This window comes from Eubalaena glacialis, chromosome 11 (genome assembly GCF_028564815.1).
Source record: "Eubalaena glacialis isolate mEubGla1 chromosome 11, mEubGla1.1.hap2.+ XY, whole genome shotgun sequence".
Taxonomy (NCBI): Eukaryota; Metazoa; Chordata; class Mammalia; order Artiodactyla; family Balaenidae; genus Eubalaena; species Eubalaena glacialis.
The window spans coordinates 10,269,613-10,295,566 of record NC_083726.1 but is presented as its reverse complement, the minus strand read 5'-3'; the positions used below and the strand labels follow the sequence as shown (position 1 = coordinate 10,295,566).

Genomic DNA, 25,954 nt, shown 5'->3' with positions numbered 1-25,954 from the left:
GATAAAGAGATTATCCCAGATTATCTGAGTAGGCCAGATATTATCACAAGGGTTCTTATAAGAGTTGGAAAGAGAGGCTCTGAAGCTGGAGGAAGGGCCCTGAGCCAAAGAATGCACGTGGCCTCTAGAAGCTGGAAAAGGTAAGGAAACAGATTCTCCCCTTGAGCCTCCGGAAGGAACACGGCCCTGCCAGCGCCTTGATTTTAGCCCCGTGAAATACATTTTAGACTTCTGGCCTCAAAACCAGAAGATAATAAATTTGCATTTTAAGTCACTAAGTTTCTGGCAGTTTGTTACCAGCAGCAGTAGGAAACTAATACACCTAGTTTACAGATGAGGAAACAGAGGCCTGGAGGGCTGAAGTCATTAGCCCACAGAATCCTGGTAAATGGCTCCTCACGCTGCCCGTGCCGTCCTGTCAGGTGCCCAGATATCCAAGGGCTGTTGAAGAGCCATGGGCTCTGGAGTCAGACACCTGGACTTGACTTCCAGCTCTGTCACTTAATCGCTCTGCGTCTGCGGGCAAGTTATACAACCTCTCCCTGCTGCAGCTTCCTCAGCGGTGAAATGGGCTGCAGCCACACTTAGCTCCGAGGGAGCTGTAGGGAAGAAACAAGTCACTATAAGGAAAGCACTGAGAACAGGGCCCGGCACCTTATGACATTACCTGTGATGATTTACTCCCGTTTCAATCATTCCATTCTTCAGCCAGGCCGGGAGAGCACACTCCCAACGGTCTCTGAGACCCGGGCCAGTCCTGTCTCTGGTAGTTGGCTCTTTTTTTAAATCTTCTGAGGTCATAGTTTCATTCATCAGTTTCAGATCCAAAGCCTTTTGAGCTGCACCCATGAAGTGCTCGCTCGGGCAGTTGCTACACACCCATGGGCCAAACTGGGCTGGCAACACGCTTGCACGCACGTCTCCGGAATACGAACGCAGCCTGGGAGGGGTTTCGGTTCTTTTATTTAAGATACATGGAGGAATCTCCATCTTCGCAGAGCTCACTAGGCAGCACTTGAGCTGAGCACGGTTAATCTGAACTGGCCACTGCTCTCACTTCAGTTGCCTGGGGATGACGGGCCCTCCGGTCTCCGGGGGGCTGTTTGTTCTGTGGACTTCTGGGTGGCTGCCTTTTGGGGGAGGCTGACCCACATCAGAGCAGGTCAGCAACCCACAGCCTGGCCCTTCTCCAGAGGAGATTAGAGGGAAAGAGCAGCCAGGGGCTGGGCGGTGCTGCCTGGTTAACCTTTGGAAAAAGGATCACATGCCCTTACGAGGGGGCAGGGTCCCATCTCTCAGTTCCACTCCCTTTCGATCAACACGGACAAGCTGAGGCCACGCTAGTGGTTCCACATCTGTCCCTGTTCTCCTGGGGTCAAGTTCCCACGAATCTCTCAACAGGAAAGAAAAACCATCCAATCATGTATCTGTCCTTCACTTGGTGTTGGGGGCAGGGGGTAGGTGCAGAAATAAAAGAGAACAACAAAGTAATCCAAAATCCTTCAGCAAAGACTTACTTAATTCAGCCTTGTAATTAAGTCTTTTTTTTTTCAGTACATACCAGGCCAAATTTTGATCCTTACAGTTTTCTCTCAAACTGAGAACGGATGGGCCAGTGCTCGGTCTCTCTAGCTAGACTCTGTGTCCCTCTAATGAGACCACCTTTTCATCCAGCTAAACCCCACCCAGCCCTAAGCAAACGGGTCCCCTTTGGATGCGGAACCCTGAACAGTCCCGCTGGCCCTTGCGTGCAGCCTGTCTAAACTGAGACCCCTGAACCTGCCCTGACCCCTGGGACCCCTTTGGCAAGAAGCCCAGCTCCAAGGGCAGAAATAGAGACACAGATGTAGAGAACAAACGTATGGACACCAAGGGGGGAAGTGGCGGGGGGGTGGGGGTGGTGTGATGAATTGGGCGATTGGGATTGACATGTATACACTGATATGTATAAAATGGATAACTAATAAGAACCTGCTGTATAAAAAATAAAATAAAATTCAAAAAAAAAAAAAAGAAGAAGGGGCTTCCCTGGTGGCGCAGTGGTTGAGAATCTGCCTGCCAGTGCAGGGGACACGGGTTCGAGCCCTGGTCTGGGAAGATCCCACATGCCGGGGAGCAACTGGGCCCGTGAGCCACAATTACTGAGCCTGCGCGTCTGGAGCCTGTGCTCCGCAACAAGAGAGGCCCGCGCACCGCGATGAAGAGTGGCCCCCGCTTGCCGCAACTAGAAAAAGCCCTCGCATGGAAACGAAGACCCAACACAGCCATAAATAAATAAATAATAAATAAATAAATAAATTTAAAAAAAAAAAAAAAAAAAGAAGAAGAAGAAGCCCAGCTCCAGCCCAGTGAGAAATCCTAGCCTGAACTTCATTCATGCCAACATGTACTGAGTCGGGTGAGTCAGCGTTCCACCCCAGGTGCACACCCCACAGGAGTCCATGTGTGCCACACAGACAAGAACAAGAAACTTCATTGCAGGCCTGTTTATAACAGAAAAAGCCTGGACACAACCCAAATGCCTATCCTCAGAACGAATAGTGATGGCTGAACCTTGAACAACAATGGGTCAGGGGCGCCGACCCTCAAAAATCCACACATAACTTATAGTCAGCCCTTTGTATCCGCGGTTCCACATCCTCGGATTCAACCAACCGTGGATCATGTAGCACAGTATGTATTTATTGAAAAAAAGCCATTATAAGTGGACCCACACAGTTCAAAGCCATGCTGTTCAAGGGTCAACTGTATATTTAAACAGCATGGACTTCCATGGCACAGTGAGCAAGGACTGCTCTACACAACCTGGGTGACTCTCACTACAGGTTTTCCTATATGATTCTATTTGCAAGAAGGTCAAAAACAGTCAATAGTGATGAGGTGTGAACAGTGGTTACCTCAGAGGTTCGTGACCTGGAGGAGGCCCCAGGGAGCCCCCAGGGAGAGGCTGGGAATGTTCCGCAGCTTGATCTGGACAGTGGTTTACACGGGTATTTACAGAGGTAAAAATCCATCGCACTGTTCATCTAGTTGTGTATTTTACTGGAGTAGGTTAATAAACATACACTTTCAAGCACCTTCTATGTGCTAAGTCCAAGGGTATCTCCGGCAAGACTCTAACCGCTTAAGAGCTTACAGTCCAGTGGGGAAGAAAATACGCTCAAATAACAATATAAGACTGCCCGTGGCCAGTGGGGCAGTTAATGAGAGTGGGCCAAGGGATCAGTATTACTCATGAGTCAGGGGAAGTGGTAGAATAAACTGATCAAATGCAGGAGTTTTGGAGGCAGCCAGACCTGTGTCCAAATCTTATTTCTAACTGTGTGACCTGGACAAGATGTTTGCTCTGCTTCTTCATGCTACGGGGGAACCACAGTTGAACCACAGCACTTCATGGGTCCTTGTGAGGATGAGGGAAAGAATGCACACAAAGTACTGGGGCATAAGACTTGTTATTCCTGTTGCAGGGTGGGCCCGCCCTGTGCCAGGCACCACGGTTCACAGATGTGAAATGGGCCCCACCCCCCATGGCTCCCGATCCCACCATGAAGAGAGCAGCCACCATTCACCCACTCGGCAAACATCTAACAAAACAGGGGCTGTGATGTGGACTTTGCCCTAAAGGAGCCCGCAGCCCAGTGGGGAATCAGACACCTAGGACACAATGTAAAAGGCTTAAGTGCCAGTGGAGAGGAACAGATAAAGAAGCAGGGGAGGTCAGAGGGCCGAAAGAGTTGGAAACTGAGCTGGGCCTTGAGAGGCAGAGAGGATTTGGGCACGTGGAGACTGCTAGAGAGGGAAAGGCAAGCAGGCAGAGAGAACAGCATGAGCAAAGGCACGGAGGTGGGAAGGCGAGGAGGCACGTGGAGAAAAGAGCGACCAGTCAAGTGTGGCTCAACAAGGGACCCAGTAAACAGGGCCTGGGACAGGGTCTTTATTTATGTGTCAGTGGGGAAGCCCCTGAAGGTTTCAGGGGAAATAAGCATATCAGAGCAGGGATTTAAATGACAAGCCAGACAACAGCGGTGATTCAGAGGGGCCAGAGGGAGGTGGTTACATTTCTCCAGGGCTGGGGCCAGGGGTCGGATTTCCCCGAGAAACTCCTGGTCCCCTTCGTGAGACCCAAGCTTACATTCTTGATTAGCTGATGGTCAGGGGTCTGAATGAGGATGGCTGGTCCTTGAGGGGGTAGCCTTGACCTGCCTGCATTGGGCAAGAGGGTGAGGATACATTTCTTAAGGTTCTTATTTATTTAATTGTATTCATTTTAATTTTTTGAAAAAGTCACATATTCACATGAATCGGCACTCAAAGCGTACGAAGGGTCTCCAGTGAACAGTCTCCCGGCACCAGCCACCATCCCAGGGGCACTGCAATCACCAACTTCGTGTGAATCCTCAGAGACCCTGAGCACATACATAAGCAAATGCACTATTTCCCTTCACTTTCATGCAGATGGAGGCACACCAGACATACATCCTGCACCCGCTACCTTCACAGCAATCTATCTTGTTGATTGTTCTGTATCCGTGCTTGGAGTCTCCATCTTATTTTTTATGGCTGCACAGTAGTCCATGGTTTGGATGGACCATAATTTGTTCCTGGCCCCTGCTGATGGACTTTCAGGTTGCTTCCAACCTTTTGCTATTAAAAATGAGGCAGCCATGACTAACCTTGCACACGTGGTAACTCATCTGTAGGATAAATTCCTAGAAGTGCAACTGCTGGGTGAAAGCCTTCAAGCATCTGTAATTTTGAAAATGTTGCTAGAGAGGCAGGATACATCTTAATTGCTCATCCAAAAAATAAGCCTAATTATTGGGGAAAATACTGACAACACGTAGTTCCAAGGATGCCCAGATGAAGACACAGTAGAGACAGAGAGAGCACTGGGTCGGGAGATGGCTCCGGACCCAAATCAGCCCCAACTCTCCCAGTGTCCTGGTCCATGGACTGGCATTTCCTCACCTGTGAGAGAAGGGCCAGACCCGCTCAGCCCCTCGGCCGTTCCCAGGACAGGCTCTGGTGCCCTGGTCCCAGGGCAGGGGGAAGTGTGGAAGATGACTGGAGTCACCACGACACCCGGCCCTAATTGGTCTCCCTGGGCAAAGGCCCCAGGGGAGGAGCAGGCAGGCCACGGAGCGTGCACCAGAAGCAGGTCTGGCGGGGACAGGTGGGAGTGCAGAGCCCGAGACGGTGGGGTGCTTCCAGTCTAGCTATCCTGAACGAGTGACAAGCACCTCTGGCCACTTCCCCTGCGTGAGCTGTAGGGACACCACAGCCATGCGAGACACACTCAGGCTCCACGACACTTACTGCTGTGTCTATCACGGACCTGCTACGTAACAGCAATGGCCACCTAAACCTCACTCATCAAGCGGTGGCTGGCAGAGGATGGAGGCGGGCCTCTGGATACCTAGTGTCCTCCCTGTGAGTGAGGACAGCTGGGTAAACGCAGCGGGCAGGGCAGGGCTTCCTCCCACCCTCACGAATCTGGCTCAACTACTGAGAACTGCAAATGGAAGAAATGGTCTTCTGCCCCCAACCAAGTGGGAGACACCTCTTGGCAAAGCAAAGCCAGCATTTGAGAGGCAGAACCCTCGCCAGCCTTCCCGTTTCCCAGCCCGTGCTCTGCTCCAACAGACTGGACAGCCAGAATGCCTGTAAATCAAATCATACTTAAATGCACTGAGGTTATCGCTATTAACATCTTTCTAACCACTGCCCAGTGCATCAAGCTTTCTTTGTAAAGCAAGTATGTACTGTTCTGCTAAATCTAGATTTTCATACACCCTATTTGTTTAAAACCTACTGACAAACATGTAGAGATGTACTTCTCTTCCGGGAGGTGAGGCCTTGACGCCAACTGCTCTGGGAGAGCTCACTCCCTCCACTCCTCCACTCACCTGCCTGTACCTGTGCTCCAGGTGGTCCTGCTACCTGGAAAGCCCTCCCCTGCTTCTCCACCTGCCCACCTCCACTGTCCATCAGAGCCCCCAGCTCAACTGCCCTTCCCCCAGGGAGCCTGGGCCCCCAGCCCACCGGCAGGCAGAGCAGACTGTTGTCTCCTGGGGCCCCGACAGCTTCGACCAGATCCTCTATGAACGCTCTTTCCAAGTCTAAGCAGCAGTTCCACCTGCTGGCCTTCCCAGTGGGAATGCAGGCTCTCTGGGGGCCATGGCTGTGCTGAAGGGGTCACTCAGAGCAGCAAGGGCACAGGATTTGAAATAAAAAACCTGGGTCCTTCCTTCCACAGGATCTTAGGCAAATTCACCCCTCTGAGCCTCAGTCTACCCATCTACAAAGTAGGCGCAATAATTCCAAGGTGCCAGGGCCATTGGGAGGATTAAATGAGATGATATATGTGAAAAGCAATTTGCAAACTGCAAAGCCCTACACCAATTCCAGTGAGGATCAGTAATATTAGTACTAATCGCAGCAAGATCTTGTTTGACCCACCTCCTAGAGTAGTGAGAATAAAAACAAAAATAAATAAATGGGACCTAATGAAACTTAAAAGCTTTTGCACAGCAAAAGAAACTATAAACAAGACAAAAAGACAACCCTCAGAATGGGAGAAAATATTTGCAAACGAAGCAACTGACAAAGGATTAATCTCCAAAATATACAAACAGCTCATGCAGCTCAATATCAAAAAAAAACAAACAACCCAATCAAAAAATGGGCAAAAGACGTAGACATTTCTCTAAAGAAGATATACAGATGGCCAACAAACACATGAAAAAATGCTCAACATCACTAATTATTAGAGAAGTGCAAATCAAAACTACAATGAGACATCACCTCACACTGGTCAGAATGGCCATCATCACAAAACCTACAAACAATAAAAGCTGGAGAGAGTGTGGAGAAAAGTGAACCCTCATACATTGTTGGTGGGAATGTAAACTGATACAGCCTCTATGGAGAACAGTACAGAGGTTCCTTAAAAACCTAAAAATAGAACTAACATGTGACCCAGCAATCTCACTACTGGGCATATACCCAGAGAAAAACCATAATTCAAAAAGACATAGACCAGACAAGGACTTCCCTAGTGGCGCAATGGTTAAGAATCCGCCTGCCAATGCAGGGGACATGGGTTCGAGCCCTGGTCCGGGAAGATCCCACATGCCACGGAGCAACTAAGCCCATGTGCCACAACTACTGAGCCTGCGCTCTAGAGCCCGCGAGCCACAACTACTGAGCCCATGTGCCACAACTACTGAAGCCCGCGTGCCTAGAGCCCGAGCTCCAAAACAAGAGAAGCTACCACAATGAGAAGGCCACGCACCACAACGAAGAGAAGCCCCCACTCGCCACAACTAGAGAAAGCCTGCACGCAGCAACGAAGACCCAACACAGCCAAAAATAAATAAATTAATTAATTAAAAAAAAAAAAAGGACATATGCATCCCAATGTTCACTGCAGCACTATTTACAATAGCCAGGACATGGAAGCAACCTAAATGTCCATCAACTGAGGAATGGATAAAGAAGATGTGGTACATATACAATGGAATCTCACTCAGCCATAAAAAGGAACGAAATTGGGTCATTTGTAGAGACGTGGATGGACGGAGAGACTGTCATACAGAGTGAAGTAAGTCAGAAAGAGAAAAACAAATATCATATATTAATGCATATACGTGGAATCTGAAAAAACTGGTACAGATAGTCTTATTTACAAAGCAGAGGACTTCCCTGGTGGCACAGTGGTTAAGAATCCATTTGCCAATGCAGGGAACATGGGTTCAACTCCTGGTTCGGGAAGATCCCACATGCCGCAGAGCAACTAAGCCTGTGGGCCACAACTACTGAGCCTGCGCTCTAGAGCCCGTGAGCCACAACTACTGAGCCCGCGCGCCTAGAGCCCGGGCTCCACAACAAGAGAAGCCACCGCAATGAGAAGCCCGCGTACTGCAAGGAAGAGTAGCCCCCGCTCGCCGCAACTAGAGAAAGCCCGTGCGCAGCAACGAAGACGCAACAGAGCCAAAAATAAATAAAATAAATAAAATTTAAAAAACAAAAAACAAAGCATAAATAGAGACACAGACGTAGAGAACAAATGTATGGATACCAAGGGGGAAGGGGTGGGGTGGGGTGGGATGAATTGGGAGATTAGGATTGACGTATATACACTATTGATACTATGTATAAAATAGATAACTAATGAGAACCTACTGTATAGCACAGGAAACTCTACTCAATGCTCTGTGGTGACCTAAATGGGAAGGAAATCCAAAAAACAGGGGATATATGTATACGTATGGCTGATTCACTTTGCTGTACAGTAGAAACTAACACAACATTGTAAAGCGACTATACTCCAATAAAAATTTTTAAAAACTAGATTAAAAACAAGAAAAAAAAAGTAACATTAGTACTAAATAGTATGTTAACATTAATTAATATTAATTTCCTCACACACATCCGTTCACCAACACCTATTGTTGTGCCTGCAGGCACCCGAAATGACTGCTGATGGAGAATCCCAGGTTCTCTGTTCATTCCAGACAGAACTAAAAACACGGCTGCTAGAGATGGAGACCAGGAGCCTCTGCCAGTGGCTACAGCAGCAGCAGCCATGGGGTTAGCTATTTTTCCCCTGGAGCTTTCCTGTAAGAGATAACCCAGGGGGCTTTGGGAAACAGCCCCAACCAGCAGAGTGGAGGTGCTCAGCCGCCTGCCAACAGGACAGGGCCTCCCTGGGTGCAGGTTGCCCACAGGGGTTGTAGCAGGAGAAAAATAAAGGCACCAAACTCCACACACTTCTCCCAGGGTGGGGAGGCTGTCTTATCTGAAAATCACTTTCAGGGCGGCAGATGTAGTAACTTCCAGAGGTCTCATTCCACCCACTTCGTTGAGGTGAGGGCTGGGGACAGCCATCCTGGGACCACCCGTGGCCTGAAGGTACAGGGCCCTCAGATCGTGGCTCCCGAACAAGGATACTGAAGTCTTCAGGGGGATCACAAAACAGACTGCAGGTTGGAAAACAAGACACACACACACACACACACACACACACACACACACACACACACACACACACACACACACACCCCTTCTCTATCCATCTTCACGTGACGGTGAAGACCAGCTCTCCCTCCAAGACAGAAACCAGGCCCTCCTCTTGGGGGCGGGGTGGATTTCAAGGTTTTCTAACCTGGGACCTCATCGGAGCCCTGTGGCAGCCAGGAGGTGGGCAGAGGAAGATGAACAACCCCACCGGAGGGCAACTGACTGGCCCAAGGTCATCACCAGGTTCTCTGACTCTGTGCAGTGCTCTGCCTGCTCCTCACACCACGGTGCCATCCAGCAGAAAGGGTGGAGACCTCGTCTTTCCTACAGACCTTGAAATAAAGCACCAAGGGGCTCTGTTTTAGAACTTCTCTGATTCTTTCATAGCTACGGCTAACTTTCATGTCATGGGTAAACGCTTGCAACTCGGTGTTATGTGAACAATGAGCTAATGCAGGATGATGCCTAGAAGGAAAATATGCCCACTCTTCAGCAGTGATTATTTCTTGGTTATTAGAAATTTGGGGTGATTTTTATTCTTATCCTCCAATCTTTTCTGGGTTCCAAATTTACTATAATCAACAAGTACTATTTTCAAAAGCAGAGAACCCCACTGTTTTTCACAGGCTGACACACTGCAAACCTTCCATGAAATACTCATTTTGTTGTGTGTGACTTTTTAAAATCATGGTAGAACTGGAAGTGATGCAGGTTAGGAACAAAAGTTTTCTGGGTGGGATCTTCCCTCTCTGGTTTCCGCCCCAGAGGAGAAGGAAAAGGAGGTGACTGTGGGGCTTCCTGCCTCTCAGCCCAGGCCTGAGACCTCCAGACCATTGGACGGAGCCTGTCCTTGAACACATCCAAGGCTGTTTAATGTACCTGTCAGCTCCTGATATAAGCTCAGTTCTAATAAACAATCCTGTTCTGACCTATCACTTCTTAAGAATAATTCCAGCTTTATCCTGTGTGGCAATGATACTAACCCATCCAACTGTTGGTTTGTTAGTCAAAGCGATTTCAGCACCTACTCTGTGCAAGGCATCGTGCCGGACACTGAGCCACCATTAACCCAGGACTGGAAAAACAACCAACCAGACAGAGGCCCCATGTCATCCTTCTAAGTTCTGCCCAAGCATAGGGTTTCAGATGCACTAAAACAGCAGCAAACAGGAATGTGAACAAACACAGCCTAATTCCAGCGCCGCCCCTCCGAGGACTTTGACAAAGCAGGGGCCTAGCACGCGTCCCTGATGAGTACACTGGCAGCTTAGCAGCACTGCATTAAGGTACCTGCACCACATGCCACTCGGCAGAGGTAGACAAAATGGGTAGGGAACATGAGACAACCCGAAACTTGGGGACCATCCAAATCTTCTCTCCAGGGCCCCTCACACTTTACTTCTTCCCCTTCCTGTCCTCTTTGAGGCCAAGAAGATCACATTCAATTAACATTTACTGAGGGCCTACTACGTGCTGAGCCCCAATGCCAAACAATTTTGCAGACAAAGAACTCAGACCTTTGCTTTGCACATGCTGTTCCCTCTGCCTGGAACCTGCTTCCTTATACATGGTGACAGCGTAAATGTCACCTGGTCAGAGAAGTGCCTGCCCAGGCGGGAATGCCTCAATGTTCCCTCAGAGAGAGCACCCATGACAACTGGAATGGCTCTCCCCAGCTGGACTCAGCTCCCTGCACTGGCACACAGGCGTGCAACACCTCTTTCTTGAATAAATTAAACAGCCTGTAAGGTAACAATAAAAGCCAGTGTTTACTGAGCACGTACCATGTACAGCCAAATGCTGTGCTGAGCTCCATGCAGACATCAGAGCGTTACAGCCATATGATGGCTGCACTGTTATTACTCCTCTTTTACAAATGAAGGAAATTGCATCATCTCCTGCTATTCTTAAGGAATGGGAATCAGAACCTGGTAAGCAACTTGTCCAAGGCCACAGAGCTAATAAGAGAGCTGCAGCTCCCAATTCTTTCTCCAGAAGGCTCAGCTTACCTCCCTCTCTCCCCGGTGCCCAAAGGGGTGCTTCTTTCTCCTGTGCTCCCAGTGACCATTTTTGTCCCCTTCCTGAATTCTCAGCCTCCTCTCCCCAGGCACCCAATTCAGAAGTTTTCCCCGATTCCTCCCCTCACGTCCTACACCCATGGGCTCCCACAGCCAAAGTGGACCCCCCTCAGCTGTGCTTCAGCAGCCATCCTGTGCGAAGACCCCTAGTCTTTCAGCCCTGTAGGGAGGGACAAACTGGGGTGCTCAGCTGGCCACTCAACACCCAGCAAAGCAGGCGGGGAGGGCAGGCATCCCCTCAGTGAACCCACACATGAGATCTGGCAGTTAAGCCTGGCTCTCCGCGCCCCACTTCCCACTATGTCCCCACCCCCCTTTACCTGTATTTATAGCACTGATGAGCATGGGGGCCTGGAGGATGGAAGACGGGGGAAAGGAGCCGCCCACTCGGTCCAGATCCACAGTGTGAGAGGTCAGCGAGGACCTGCCAGACCCGGGAGAGCCAGGAAGAACCCGGTTCCAGTTCAGGGAGCCACCCCACCGCCAGCCACGGAGGCCAGGGTAGAGCCACCATTACAGCAGTGAGCTCCAGAGGCCTGTCCTGAGTCACACAGGGCCGTCAGGACCAGAAGCTGCTGGAAGAATAGAAGCGAAAGGCAGCAGGGACCAAAAAGGATGCCAGTGACCCGAGGGAAAGCAAAGGAGGGAAAGGCCCAGTCTCCTTGGAGTTACCTGCAGGAATGAAGGAAGAAGGAGACACGGGCATACTGTCCTGGAACACGCGGCTGAGGCTGTCGCTTCCTTTTTGAAAACTTCAGGGCTCCCTGTTGACCACACTGGGGTCAAGCTCAAACTCCTTAGTGGGGCCTTCAAAGGTCTTCACGCTATGGGCCCACCGTAGCCATGTCTGGGTGAGGTATTTCAGGCCTCCGCACCTCTGCCCAGGGGGGCTTCCTCTGCCTAGAATGCCCTTTCCCTCCACAGGCAGAGCACTCCCCGTCCGTCCTTCAAGGTGCAGGAGGTTTCGCTTCTACGACGATGCCGGGCACACCCCAGGGTTAGTGGGGGAAGAGCGTGGGCTCCAAGGTCAGCTCCACCGCCCAGCGCGGCTTTACCCTCCTAGGCTGCCTCCTCTGCAAAACGTGAAGGTAACTGTTCCCACCTCACTGTGGTGGGAGGATGAAACTCAGTCGTTCATGAAAGCACTTTGAACTGTGCCTGCCACACAGTAAGTGCTTAATAAATGAGCTGTTGTTCCTATTGTCCTCTGGCCCCACTAGGGCCCTCTCTTTCCACCACAAGCAGAGCACTCTCTGTCGCATATCTGTTACACGGTGGACAGCCTCAGCCAACCACAGCCTCTTAAAAGACACAATCCACGACTCAGCACGGTGCTGGGCACACAGTAGATCTTCAGCAAGTGCTCACTGCCTGTGAAGGTCCGGTGGTAGACCCCCCCACCCCTCCAGAGTTCTCCCAGGGCCCGGCAGCTGGCCTTCCACAACTCACACGCCAAATCCCCAGTCTCAAGGCCCAGCATGGTTTCAAAACAATAAAGGACCGTACTCTGCCTTCCCACTCCAGGGAATTCACAGGGAGAAATGAGCACAGGAGGGACTGGAAATAGCATGGAGCCCCTCTTGGGGAAGAGAGCTCGGCCGGCCCGCCAGAAACCAGGAGCAAAACCTCAAAGGCAGAGGAGGAGAAAACAGCCTCCAGACAGAAGCCCGAGCTCTACGGAACTCGGCCAACACCAGTGAACTAGGACAAGATCACTTGCACCCATTCTGCCCTGAAGCTCTTCTTCCCACCCACTTGGAGGCCTTTAGAAGGGGTCCCTGGTGTAACCCACTACCACGTGGGAGCAACTTAAAACACATCCAGAATCCCAAAGGCTGCACAAAGGAGCCAGGTTGCCTGTGGCCAATTCTTGGGGGGAATTGATGGTGACTTCTCCATGCACACTGGCTATGGGGGTCCTGTGTCTGGATTGGGGTCACTGTCTATGTCCATCTCCCCAGCATACTGGAAGCCCTTAGAGGCCGGGCACCAGGTCCCATTCATCTTTAGACCCCTGTGCCCCTAGCATAGTGCCTGGCATGTAGTAGATGCTCATAAGTTACAAGGCAGCAACACCTGGCAGCAAGAGAGGTCCTGGTTCATGGACGACTCCATCCAGGCCTGCCACATACATGGACAAGGAGTCATGCGCTCCCTCTGGGTCTCAGTTTTCTCATTTGTAAAGAGGGATAACAAACAGTTCTGTACACGCACAGCCTCCGAGAGAATTAACTGGGGAAATATACGTGGAAAGCACCAAAGCATCAGAGGAATGCTAGTCATCCTTCCAGTTTCAGCTCAGCTCCCTTCGCCCCCTCCACCCCATGTTGGAACCTTTTCTGCTGGCCACGTTCCCCCTCCCCCAGCACTGAACCCACTCTGCATTCCCTCTATTGTTTTATATTTTTCACATCATTGTGACTACTTGATTCTAAGTTTGATTCCCCGACCGACCTGAGAGGTCCTGGATCCCAGGGGCATCATGTGTTTCTGTTCAAAGCCTGACAAAATGGGCACACAGACCTAACCGCTGGGGCCTTCCCACCCCACGGTCCCAGCTCTGATACACACGGCACCCTCCGGCAAGAGGTCCCGATGTGCAGAGCCTAGGGGGCCCACCAAGCACGCTGAAAAGGAAGGGAGATAGGAAGGGACGCTGCACACATAACCTGTGCAAGAGTCACACCTCTGAGACCTGCGCCGCCTCTGCAGGTGCGTGAGCTTGTTTGCCTGGCTGCCTCCACAGCACAAGGGCCTCCAGGGCACAGATTGCTGCTTCTTTCGTTACATAAAGCACTCGGCAGTCAGATAAATAATACATGACGTTCTCCTCACACGCAGGTATCAGACGTGCAAACACCTGCTTTGCCCCACAGTGCCCTGGGTGTGGGTGTGTGCGTGTGTGTGGGTGTGTAATGTCTGGCCTTGCACAACCCCAGAGGGGATATGGGTTGGGAACAGATACGCCCACCTCTCAACCCCATCTCCTTGCCTTGGCCTGGAGTCAACTAGCACTAGACCGAAGCAGTGTGCCCAGAGAGGAAATGTCTGGGATGGATGCACACACCCTAAACCAGTCTCTGTGGTCCTTTTCCAAGCACATATCCTTGGAGTCCCAGGTTCCTGCCGGTGCCCCTCCAAACTGCTGACCTGTATGCAACGCGTGTACACCTTCATGCACGCATCCCCAGAGGCCTCGCCAGGCTAGCCACCAGCCCAGATCACAGCTACCCGCACAGGGCAAGGCTGACTCCCCCACTCACTCGGCTGTGCCAGGCACCAGCACACCCACCGGACGCACACCATCCCACTTGCAAAGGGCCTGTCCATCCGCCTCCCCTCTCTCCCGGCCACCCCCACGGGCAGGTCCGATTACACTCCAGGCGCGGGCCCCGCCACGCTGGCGAGGAGGGGGCAGCGCACACCCACGGGCGGCCCGCGACCTCGCAAGGCGGGGAGAGAGCGCAGGGCGAGACGGGCGGGGCCGCAGACGCCCCCTTCCTCCCCGCCAGGCCGGCCACCTTCGTCCGCTCCCCGCCCGGGGACCCGCGGCCAATGCGACCCGCGGGGCGCCCCCCGATCGGGCCTCTCCAGACGGGGCAGCCCCGCCGCCCCCGGAAGCCCTCGGCCGCCCCCCTCGGGGCCTCCAGCGCAGGGCCGGTGGGTAGGGTACCTCAGGAGCCCATGGCGGCGCGTGTGCGGGCGACGCGCGGCAGCCGGACTGTGAGAGAGAGGCAGGCTGACGGCCCCGCAGCCCTACTATCTCGCCGCCGCCGGCTCGTCCCGGGCCCAGCGGAGTGCCGCCGCGGCGCGCCTGCGCACCGAGCGCGCCGCCGGGGAGGGCGGGGCGGCGAACGCGAGGCTGAGATCACCCGCCCGGCCTTAAAGGAGCCGCCGTCCCAAACCCCCGGTGGTGGGAGCGATCCCGGCTTTCCCGCCGATCGTAAACCAGTCAGGAGTCGCCTCCCCAGCCTCCATCCCACCCCCAACCCTGCCCACCAGTGAGCTTCTTGGGGTGCAGGGACAGAGTCTTGGGCTCCAAGCTCTGTCCCTGGCACTCGCTGGCTGTATGGAGCTTCACCTCTTTCCTTCCATTTGGGCCTGTTTGAAGATGAAACAATGTCTAACGGCTATTTGTCGAGTGAAGGATGCATGTGGAATTGTGGAATGAATGTATACTGAGGTGCTGTGTGCAATAACGCGAAATGAAATTGCAAAACAGAGAAAGAGGTTTTCTTCCCACTCCATCTAGCAGCGCTTCCTTCCTGCCCCACCTCGCTCTAGGTGGCCTAACTAGCAAAATTCTTCAGATATCATTCAAACCGCCTAGCCCATTTCTGTTTGCCAGGTTCACACCCAACTCAGTTTAACTAAAAAACATAAAATCCAATCAAGTTCTGGCTTTGGTGTGTTCAAGATCCCCAGATGTATTTCTATCCCCAGCCCAGGCTCCTCCCCTGAACTGTGTACTCACCCCCTCATACCTGAGGTTCCAATAGGATCTCAAAGTCAACATGCCCACAACAGAACCATTTCCTCTCAAACGCAGAGACCTGCGCTCTCACAGCCTCCCCACAAGAACGGTTAGCAGCTCCATCCTTCCAGCCCCTAGCCCAGAACTCCTGGAATCATCCTTGAATCCCTCCTCTCACCCCTTTACCCACTGGAGCAGGAAATTATGTTGGCTGTACCTGCAAAATATATCTAGACTCTGACCTCTTCCACCTCATCTCCACTGCCACCACCCCATCCACTTTCTGTCCAGGATTATTGCAATATTCTTGTTATGGACGGAATGTATTTATCCCCCCAAAATTCATATGCTGAAATCCTAACCCCCAATGTGATGGTATTAGGAGCTGGGGCCTTGGGAGGTGATTAGGTCATATGGGTGGAGCCTTCATGAATGGTATTAATACCCTTAAAAAAGAGACCCCAGAGAACTTTCTAGCCTTCTTTCTGCCATGTGAGAATACAGTAAGAAGTTAGCAGTCTATAACCCAGAAGAGGGCCCTCACCAGAACCTATCACACTAGCAGGCACCCTGATCTTGGACTTCCAGCCTCCAGAACTATGAGAAATAAATGTCTGTTGTTGATAAGCCACCCAATCTATGGTAATTTGTCATAGCAGCCCAAGCTGATCAGGGTTATTGCAACATTTTCCTAACCTGTTTCCCTGTTTCCAGACCTGCCCCGTGTCCCAGTCTATTTCATTGCAGGAGCCAGAGGGATTCTTTTAAAACCTAAGTCAGAACACGGCACTTCTTTGCCAGAAGCCTGCCATTGGCTGTGCATTTCACTCTGAATAAAAGCCAAAGTCCTTACAAATCCCTGCAGAGCTTTGCTTCATCTAACATTCCATCCACCCAGCGGTGTCTGACCTCATCTCCTCCTCTTGCTTCCCTCCACACTGACCCCTTGCTGTTCCTAGAACAAATGAAGCACGCTTGGCCTCAAATCCTTGGCATTGGCTGTTCCCTCTGCTGGGATTGCTGTTCCCTCAAACACTTGAATGCTCCCCCCTTCACTTTCTTCAAGGGTTTGCTCACGTGTTCCCCACTCAGTAAGGCCTGCCCTAACCACCTTAGTAAACTTGCCAAACCCCTTACATGCAGTCCCGATTCCGCCTTTCCACGCTCTAGTTTTTCCCACATCACTTAATTTCTATCATGACATAGTTTGCCTGTTTTACTGTTTGTCTTCCACCAGTAAAAGGTAAGCGCTACAAGGACAAAGATTTTTGTCCTTTTTGTTTCCTGATATAATCCCAGTACTTAGTACAAGGGTTGGTATAGAGAACATGCTTAAAAACTTTCTGTAGCATGAAGAGTCCTCTAGGAAAAGTCCTTCCCAGCCCCCAGGTAGGAAGTTGCTCAGGGCTTTCCAGCACACAAACAAGGCTTATCATCAATTGCATCATCATCATTTGTTCATGACTTCCCGGCTCTCCCTCCCTACACATGAAAACTCCCCCAGGGCAAAGTCCTTGTCTTAATTTTCACCATATCTTATGCTTAGCATAGAAACCGGACACGATTTGACAGCCAGAGCGTCAGGCCAAACCACACCCTAATTCAAGTTGTTAGCCCCTGTTCATTAAGGGCACTCTGGGTCTCAATTTACAGAGGCCCCAGGCTGACAGGGGCAGGGGCAGGTGGTGGGTATTTTTAGGCTTGGGTTGCCAGAAAGGGGCTCAAAGACAGAAAGTCACCTGGCCTGAGTGACATGGAAGGTCAGCAGCAGGTGGCACTGTGAGCCCTAGTTTGTTGCTACCTGTCTTTCCTCATCCTCTCCCCAGGCTGTCTAATTTAGAAGTAAAAATTTACCCCCTCTGTCACCACCCCACTCCATGCAAATGCCCATTCACCCTGGCTCAAAGATGCCACTCACATCGGCCCCTCTCCCTTCCATGCCTGGGGCCACTGTCCTGGTTCAGGTCCCCTTACTTCTGGACAATTCCCCAACCCACTAATCACCTTTACCCCTGCTCACTGGCTACTGAAGGAGCCTTTCTCCACCTCCAGCAACCAACTACTCTTCCTTCAAAGGCCAAATCCGATGTCATCTTTTGGTTCTTTCTTGATTCCCACCTCCCTCACTCTCCCCTCCTCCATTCCGGTCTAATTAGTTTCTCCCCAACAAAAAAAATCGCAAATAAACTGAAATTCATCAAAGAATAGTTAAGTAAATTATGGTAGATCCATACAATGGTATATTGTGTAGATACTAAAACAGCCACTTTACACATTGCAAATAATAAGGGGAAATGATTAGGAATAATACTGACTGGAAAAGGTAGTAATAAATTTGCATGATAGCCTGATCTGAAGTGTTTAAAAAAAATTTTTTTTTTTAGGCTTAGAAGAAAGATTGGAAGGAAATATAACAAAATGTTAACAGTGGGTTCTCCTAAGTGGCAGAATTATGAATATTGGTTACCTTCTCTCTCTCTCTCCCTTATTTAATTTTTGTTTCCCTGTATTTTCCAAAATGTTTGCAAAAATCATGCAATCTCTTCAAAATAAGAAAAAAGGTTATTTAAAGAAATGGTCTGGGACTTCCCTGGTGGTGCAGTGGTTAAGAATCTGCCCGCCAATGCAGGCGACACAGATTCAATCCCTGGTTCGGGAAGAACCCACATGCTGCGGAGCAACTGAGTCCGTGCACCACAACTACTGAGCCTGCGCTCTAGAACCTGCGAGCCACAACTACGGAAGCCCGCACGCCTAGAGCCCGTGCTCCGCAACAAGAGAAGCCACCACACCACAAGGAAGAGTAGCCCCGGCTTACCGCAACTAGAGAAAGCCCGTGCGCAGCAACGAAGCCCCAACACAGCCAAAAATAAATTTCTAAAAAAAAAAAAAAGAAGAAGAAGAAGAAATGGTGTGTTGTTCCCTTCTGTTTTCTTCTCTCTGTGCATCATAATTCATCTGAATGCATCTGTCTCCCCCACCAGACTAAGGGCCTCTCAAGGGTAATAGGGATCAGGTTGGATTATCTCTGCATCCAAAATCCACTCCTAGCATCTGTAGGGGAGTGCAGAGGAAAGAGCCAGGGCCTCAGCGGTGCTGGTGAAACCGTGCACCTCAGATTCGGACTTGAACCCACGTGGCTGGGACTCGAACCCGGCCAAAACCCAGTCTTCCAACTGAGATAACACACCTGGTTTCTCGACTTTATGAAGCTCAGGTTCTTGATGTCTCATCGCAGAAAGAGTTCAGTGAGAGACAAAGTGATGGGTAAGAAGTGGATTTATTTAGGGAGAAACACACTCCACAGGGTGTGGGCCATCTCAGAATATGAGAAAGGCACCAGGGTATGGGGTTGTCAGTTTTTATAGGGGTGGGTAATTTTGTAGGCTAATGATTGGGAGGAGTATTCCAGCTATTTTAGGAAGGGTCAGGGATTTCCAGGAATTGGGCCACCATCCACCTTTGATCCTTATGGCCTGTCTTGGAACTGTCATGGTGTCTGTGGGTGTGTCATTTAGCTTGCTGATGTGAGCGTATACTGAGGCTCAAGGTCTAGTGGAAGTCGACTTGTCTGCCATAGTGAACCCATTTGGTTCTAATTAGTTTATGTCATGTCCTCAGGCTATGTCATTCTTTCAAAGGTTGTGCCCTGACCCCTTCCCTCCAGTTTCACTGGTGCTAGCTAATGAGTGGCCCAGAGCCCAGAGCACTCTGAATCCATTTACCTGCAGTCTCTGCGTCTCCCACGTTTCCCCAAGGATGCTGTGGGAGCCCTGGCCAGGTGCCCTGGAGAGGCAGTGTGGTGTGGAGGGCAGAGCACAGGGCCAGCTCCATTTACTTCCTAGCAGTATGATCTTAGGCATGCGTCTTTGCCTCTCTGAGGCTCCGTTTCCCCATCAATATGTATGAAAATGTCGACACGGTATTTTGCACACAGCTGACAATCATGCTGCAGTATATAGCATGGGGCTGCTGAAGGCCCAGCTAACTTTTTACCTGAATCAGACCCTTTTGGTTGCAACGGACTAAAACCCAATTCAAACTAAGTGAAACAAAGGAAGGGAATTTAAGGGCTCACTTAATTAGGAAGTGCCAGGCAGAGCTGGATTTGAGGCCTCACACACCGTCATTAGGACACTATTTCTGTCATTCTATTGGGTGTGCGCGTGTGTGTGTGTGTGTGTGTGTGTGTGTGTCTCGGCCTCATTCCCAGGTGGTCTTTGCCCCGCAAAGGCACAGAGAATATGTCTTTCCTAAGAATTCCGAAAGTTCTGTTCCATACTTGCCTCGGATTGGCCCATCTTGGGTCACTTTCCCATCTCTGAGCCAATCACTGTAGCCAGGAGCTGCAGTGCTCCAATTGGCCAGGCCTAGGTCAATGGCTCCGCCCCTGGAGCCAGTGGGAGGAGTCAGTTCCTACTGAACCAAAAGCACTGAGAGGGAGGGTGGGCCCCTTAAGGAAAACGGGATGCCGTGACCAAAAGAACCAAGAAAGAGTGCTGGGGAGGAAAAAACCTCAGATGTTCAGCAGCTCAGGGAGTTTAAGTGGCTCTCCCAGGTCACCCAGAAAGGAAGATCAGGGACAGGGCAGAAGTGTAACCTCAACCAGAGCAGAGATGGAGGGAACCATGAGAGCCATCTGGATGGGGTGGCTTTTTGGAGGCCTTTAGCCTGTATGGTGACCAGACTGCCTGGTTCAGATCCGACTCCACCACTGACAGTCTGTGAGACTTTGGGCAAATCACTAAGCTTCTCTGAGCCTCTGTTTCTTCATCTGTAAAATGGGGTTAATAACCATACCATCATTTCAGGGCTGATGTGAAGATGAAATAACACAAGTAAGGCTGTTAGCACAGGGCCTGGCATGCTATAAGTACTCAGGAAGTGCTGGGGGCGGTTTTGTTTTGTTTTTTGGTTTTTTGGCCTCACCGCGTGGCATGTGGGACCTTAGTTCTCTGACCAGGGATCGAACCCACACCCCCTGCATTGGAATTGTGGAGTCTTAACCACTGGACCACCAAGGAAGTCCTGGAAGTGCTGTTTTTAATATATATAAACAGTAAGAAGGCCTTTTCTGAAATTCCTGTTTGCAACTGAAAACATAAACAGGCCCAACTGAGACGATTTTGATGAACTTGCCTCAAACTCTGCCGTCAGTGAGTCTATCCCCAGCAGCCACCTTGTGCCTGGTGTCAGGGTCTTGCTGCTGCTCTTCCCATCACCTGGAACACATTTCTTCTCACACCCTTTCCTTGCCCTAGTTAATTCCTGCCCCTCCCTCAGGTCCCTGATAAAACGCTGGTTCCCCCAGGTATGTCATTAAGTGGAAAAAAGAAAATATCATACAGAACAGTAAGTATTAGATGTATCATTTATGGAAATATATGTGTGTATGTCTATTTGTGTGTGTGTGTGTGTGAGTGTGTGTGTGTATGATTTAAAATGCATAGTAGGGAGGACTTCCCTGGTGGTCCAGTGGTTAAGACTCCATGCTCCCAATGCAGGTGGCCTGCGTTCGATCCCTGGTCAGGGAACTAGATCCCGCAAGCCGCAAATAAGACCCAGTGCAGCCAAATAAATAAATAAATAAGGACTTCCCTGGTGGCACAGTGGTTAAGACTCCACCTGCCAATGCAGGAGACACGGGTTCGATCCCTGGTCCAGGAGGATCCCACATGCCGCGGAGCAACTAAGCCCATGTGCCACAACTACTGAGCCTGCGCTTTAGAGCCTGTGAGCCACAACTACTGATGCCTGCGCGCCTAGAGCCTGTGCTCCGCAACAAGAGAAGCCACCACAATGAGAAGCACACGCACCACAACAAAGAGTCCCCTGCTCACTGCAACTAGAGAAAGCCCGCGTGCAGCAACGAAGACCCAACGCAGCCAAAAATTTTTTAAAAATTTAATTAAAATAAAAATAAATAAATAAATATTTTTAAAAATAATAAATAAAATGCATAGTAGGGAATTCCCTAGCAGTCCAGTGGTTTGGACCCTGTACTTTCACTGTGAGGGTGTGGGTTCAATCCCTGGTCGGGGAACTAAGATCCCACAAGCTGTGCAGTGTGGCCAAAAAATTTTAAAAATTAAAAAAAAAAAATGCATAGTAATTTTCTGGAATTCATGAGAATGCACCCTCACATGAACAGAGGGCAAACAAAGGCCAGGTCTTAGTCATCTTTGCTCAGAACCTGACGCACAGGGTCATCATCTTCATCACAACTACTTTTCTTTGAGCAGTTGCTATGTGGCAGGCAATGTACTAAGCTCTTCATTATCTCAACAAGCAGCAGTGACAGCCATTTGGCAGATGAGGAAACTGAGGCACAGATCTTGGCATCATTACTTGGCCAAGGTCACACCTGAGCAACCCGGCACACAGGGAGCCCTTGTGGATGTTTGTTAAATGAACCCGGAACCCACACTAGCCCCCACAGGGAACTAAGAAAATCAGCCAGTGAGAGAAAATGCTTCTGACTTCACAAAGCCTTTCCTCTTAGGGTGGTGATCTTCAGGGCATCAGTGGCCATCAGCAAGCAGAACAAGGCCATTCCTGGGGGACACCATCTAGGTCGTGTGTATGTGTGTGTGTGAATCAGGGATGTGGCTGGGGATGATTTACAGGTTGCTGTGAAAAGACCCTGAGTTGGAGACACAGAGAGAAGGAACTTCCTCTTTCTGCCTGTCAGTCATACACACACAAACATACACACCTGTACCTCCAACAGAGGTGAGGTGAGTCCCACTTCAAATTCACCTAGCCAAAACAAGCAAAAGAAAACAGGCCAAAGAGAAGGATTTACTGCCAGTTTCCTTGGAATCACTAGGAACTTGTTTCAGATTCTCTACAAAATCCCAGGTTGCAGCCAACTATCCTGAGCACTGCCATCAGGAAAGGGAGGTCCTCCCACAGGTCAGGGATGTGCAGGAGCTGAGGAAGCTCAGTCCAGGGTTTCCTGAGAAAGCCTTTAATAAGAGGGAGGAGAGGAGAGGAGGAGCAAGAGGCCTGGTGTCCCAGTCTCAGAGCTGCAGTGACCTGGAGGGCATGACTTCAGAGGGGCTGCACCTTAACCATAGATGCTTTGAAGATGTTGGGATGAAAGACTTTGGGAGGCATAATTACCTGAGATGTTATTCTCCCAGGGGCCTGCAGGAGCCCAAGTTACTATCTGCAGAGATCTGTTGTAGAGGTCCCCAGTGGGGCCTTCTTAAACGGGCAGTACCCCAGGACTTGGCCCTCTGCTCCCCTCACCCTGGCTGCTGGCTGGACTGCTCTCCCATCCCATCAGTGTCTCCTGCATGGGTAGCGCAGCCTCAGTGAAGCCAGGCTCCAGATGTGCAGCTTCCTGAACCTCAATAGGCTACGGGACATGGCCTCACATGGGACAGTTGGGAGGACAGGGAGATGCTGTTGGTGCCTCAAGGCTAGGGTGAAAGGAAGGATGGCAGGGAGCAGGCCAGAGGAAGAGGAGGAAGGTGGCTCTGTGTCACCATGGCAACATTTATCCTGTTCACCAGACCCCTTCTCCCTCACCAACTCACGTGCAGCCAGGAAAGCAGGCCCCAGAGAAGTGTGGCTTGAGCGAGAGTAGATGTTTGGTGATTGGGCAGCTTGAGGTTGGAGCTTGGAATGGGTTTACTCCTTGGAAGGATTAGATGGGTTCCTGCGGGAACCTGTGTTGCAGGCTCTGGGAAAGAGGATGTGACATGGGGGCTCAGCATTTTAGCTATAACTATTCCTGTATCTGTTTCTGAAATAGAGTGTGGATGGGGGAGGGGGAGGTAAGGGAAGGAGACAGAACACAGGAGTGGAAGGCTCTCCCCTTTGCTAAAGCTACGCTGGAGTGACCCCGTCCCCCGACTGGAGCTGACGGCAGGGGTCTGTCCCATCCACTCCTCCATGGGAGGCCCTGGCTTGCGGGGGGAGGGGGAAGGCATCAAAAGGTAGGTAGGAAAGGAGAGGGGATGCCACCACCTAGGAGGCAGCAGCCGCGGGGCGCGGATGGCTCGTGTTTTACGGGGGCGGGGGGGGGAGTGAATGAACCAAGTTTAGAGGAAGCCTAGTCCCTCCTTTTGTCCCAGACCCAGTTCTCCCGGTGTCTCCTCCCCTCCTTCCTCCTCCAAACCTTCTGCCATCCAGTTGTCAATCCCCCTCCTCAAGGGTTCTTTGGCCTCCAAACAAGAGCAGACCTCTTGGATTCTCAAAACCACCTCCTTCCACACCTCACCCTCAGCTGCCTCTTCCCCCGACTTCCCACCCACCCCAGTCGAAAGGTCACCTGCTGATTTTTAGAAGAGTGGTCACCTGTGTGTCTGTGAGGGGGAATACTGCACGGGAAGGGGCATGGGCGAACTTGCTGGGGTATTGACAATCGCCCACATCTGCATCAGGTGGTGATTACACGGGTATATAGAAACAGGTAAAAAGCTATGGATCCGTGTACACTTAAGATGTGTGCGCTTTTCGTACATGAATTATACTTCAATTTTAAAAAAAAGAAAAGAAAAAGAAAAAGAACTAGGGGGAAATGATCAGTAGGAAGCTTGTTTTTTTGCCAGCCTCCCTTTCCTCTGCCCGGTGGCTTTGAGCCCGCTGACCACACCCTCCTCCTTCTTGCCCCGCCCCCAGCCCTGCTCCTCCCTCCCTGGCCGCGCCCCCTTAGTTTCCAGCTGAGAATGCACGTCCCCCATCGGTGTTCTAGTTTTCTATCAGTGGTCCTGCTGTGCTCCCAGGCTCCCAGGCAGGTAACCTCAGAGCCTCCGACTCCCTCTCTCAGCTGGCTAAGAACACCGCGTTCTGAAACGGTTCAGTCATCCTTGCCTTCTGGATGCCTCCTGCCTGGATTGTGACCATAGCTCCCTAACAACTCTCCTTGTCCCCTTTCTCCATCCTCCAATCTCCCTATCCACTGTTCCCAGATTCATATTCCTCAAGTTCACATCCATGGTGTCCTCTTCTCTAATCAGCGGTCCCCCACAGTGCAGGTGCTGGCGGATGGAAATCAGGCCATTGGGATCTGGCCTCTGCCTCTTCCAGCCTTGGCTGCTGTAGATCTTCTTCCCCCTCTGAGCTTGGAAACTCTGTATCAAGCTGGTCCTTTGCACATGCTGTTTCCTTGGTTGGTAATGACTGTCTCCACCTCACCACTTTCCCCAAACCCGGCCGCCACCACCCAGTAAACTCACATTTCAAGGCTCAGGTCAAGTATCTTTTTTTAAAAAAAAAAATTTATTTATTTGGTTGTGCCAGGTCTTAGTTGCAGCAGGCGGACTCCTTAGTTGTGGCAGGCAGGCTCCTTAGTTGTGGCTCACCGGCTCCTTAGTTGTGGCATGCGAACTCTTAGTTGCGGCATGCATGCGGGATCTAGTTCCCTGACCAGGGATCAAACCCGGGCCCCCTGCATTGGGAGCGCAAAGTCCTATCCACTGGGCTACCAGGGAAGTTCCCAGGTCAAGCATCTTTGAAACACCTTCCTGATGACATCAGACACATTCCTCCCTCTTTTGTCCCTAGTTCACACTGGGTATCTCACACTGGATTTTGGATTGGGATGAACCACTTGCTAACCTGAGTCTTTCCCCTTTGGCCCCTGGAAGCCAAAGTCACAGCTTGTGTTTGAAATGTGTAGTTACCATTACTGAGCACTTAAGAGGTGCCTGACTGTAGTGAAGGTTAAGAGGATGGGGCACTGCGCCTCAGTGTCCTCATCCATAAAACAGGCATCATAGTACACCAACCGCATAGGATTGTTATGAGCAGAGGGTGGGAACAGGGCCTGGCACAAGGAGCCTCCTCAGCCCTTACGTGCATCTGTGGTTTTATTTAATCCTATAACCTCTGAAGTAGGTTGTAAGTACCACCTCCACTTCACAGAGAAAACCGAGACCCAGACAGTGCCCAAGATCACAGAGAGATGGAGTCAGCCCTCTGGATTCCAACCCTGTGCTCTCCACCCCTCCTCACCCCTGCACTCCACTCCACCTCAGCCCAGCACCTGGCATCCACAAGCCCAATGTTTGTTGCATGAATAAAAATGATTCACCAAGTGGCATGTTTGCCCCCTCCAGTCTGGGCAAAATTTCTGGGCAATTGTTTGGCATACTTGATAAAAATAGTTTGCATGGTTGACGCATCCTGGTCACTCCTCTGGCCTCAGCTTAAATATCACTTCCTCAGAGGCTGTCAGCCACCACCCCCTCTCTTATACATTAGCTCCCTGAATAAGAAACACAGGAAGGAGAAACCAGAAACCAGTGAGGATCGTGGGTAGGAACACAGTGGAGGGGGCAGGGATGGGAGTGATTCTAATTGTTACTTGACTTTTATATAGCTTGACGTTCATATATGTAATACCTCCAAAAAAACAGAATTAAACCAA

The 25,954-nt window shown here is 50.8% G+C and overlaps 1 protein-coding gene across 4 annotated transcripts in view; it reads right to left on the bottom strand.

The window, feature by feature from the left end:
* The window catches only part of TMEM184B (transmembrane protein 184B), a 48,487-nt gene extending 33,604 nt beyond the window's left edge, over positions 1-14,883 (bottom strand). For 2 of the 4 annotated variants that reach the window (XM_061205115.1, XM_061205113.1), the window contains exon 1: positions 14,773-14,883. Coding sequence is in view for 1 of the 4 variants with exons in the window: in XM_061205116.1 (XP_061061099.1) it covers positions 9,167-9,178 (12 nt within the window). In the remaining 3 variants the exon portion in view is untranslated. Of the gene's footprint in view, positions 1-667; positions 716-9,166; positions 9,205-14,772 lie in introns of those variants that run through there. The other 2 variants (XM_061205116.1, XM_061205114.1) reach the window with 2 other exon arrangements.
* Positions 14,884-25,954: the final 11,071 nt, after the last annotated feature.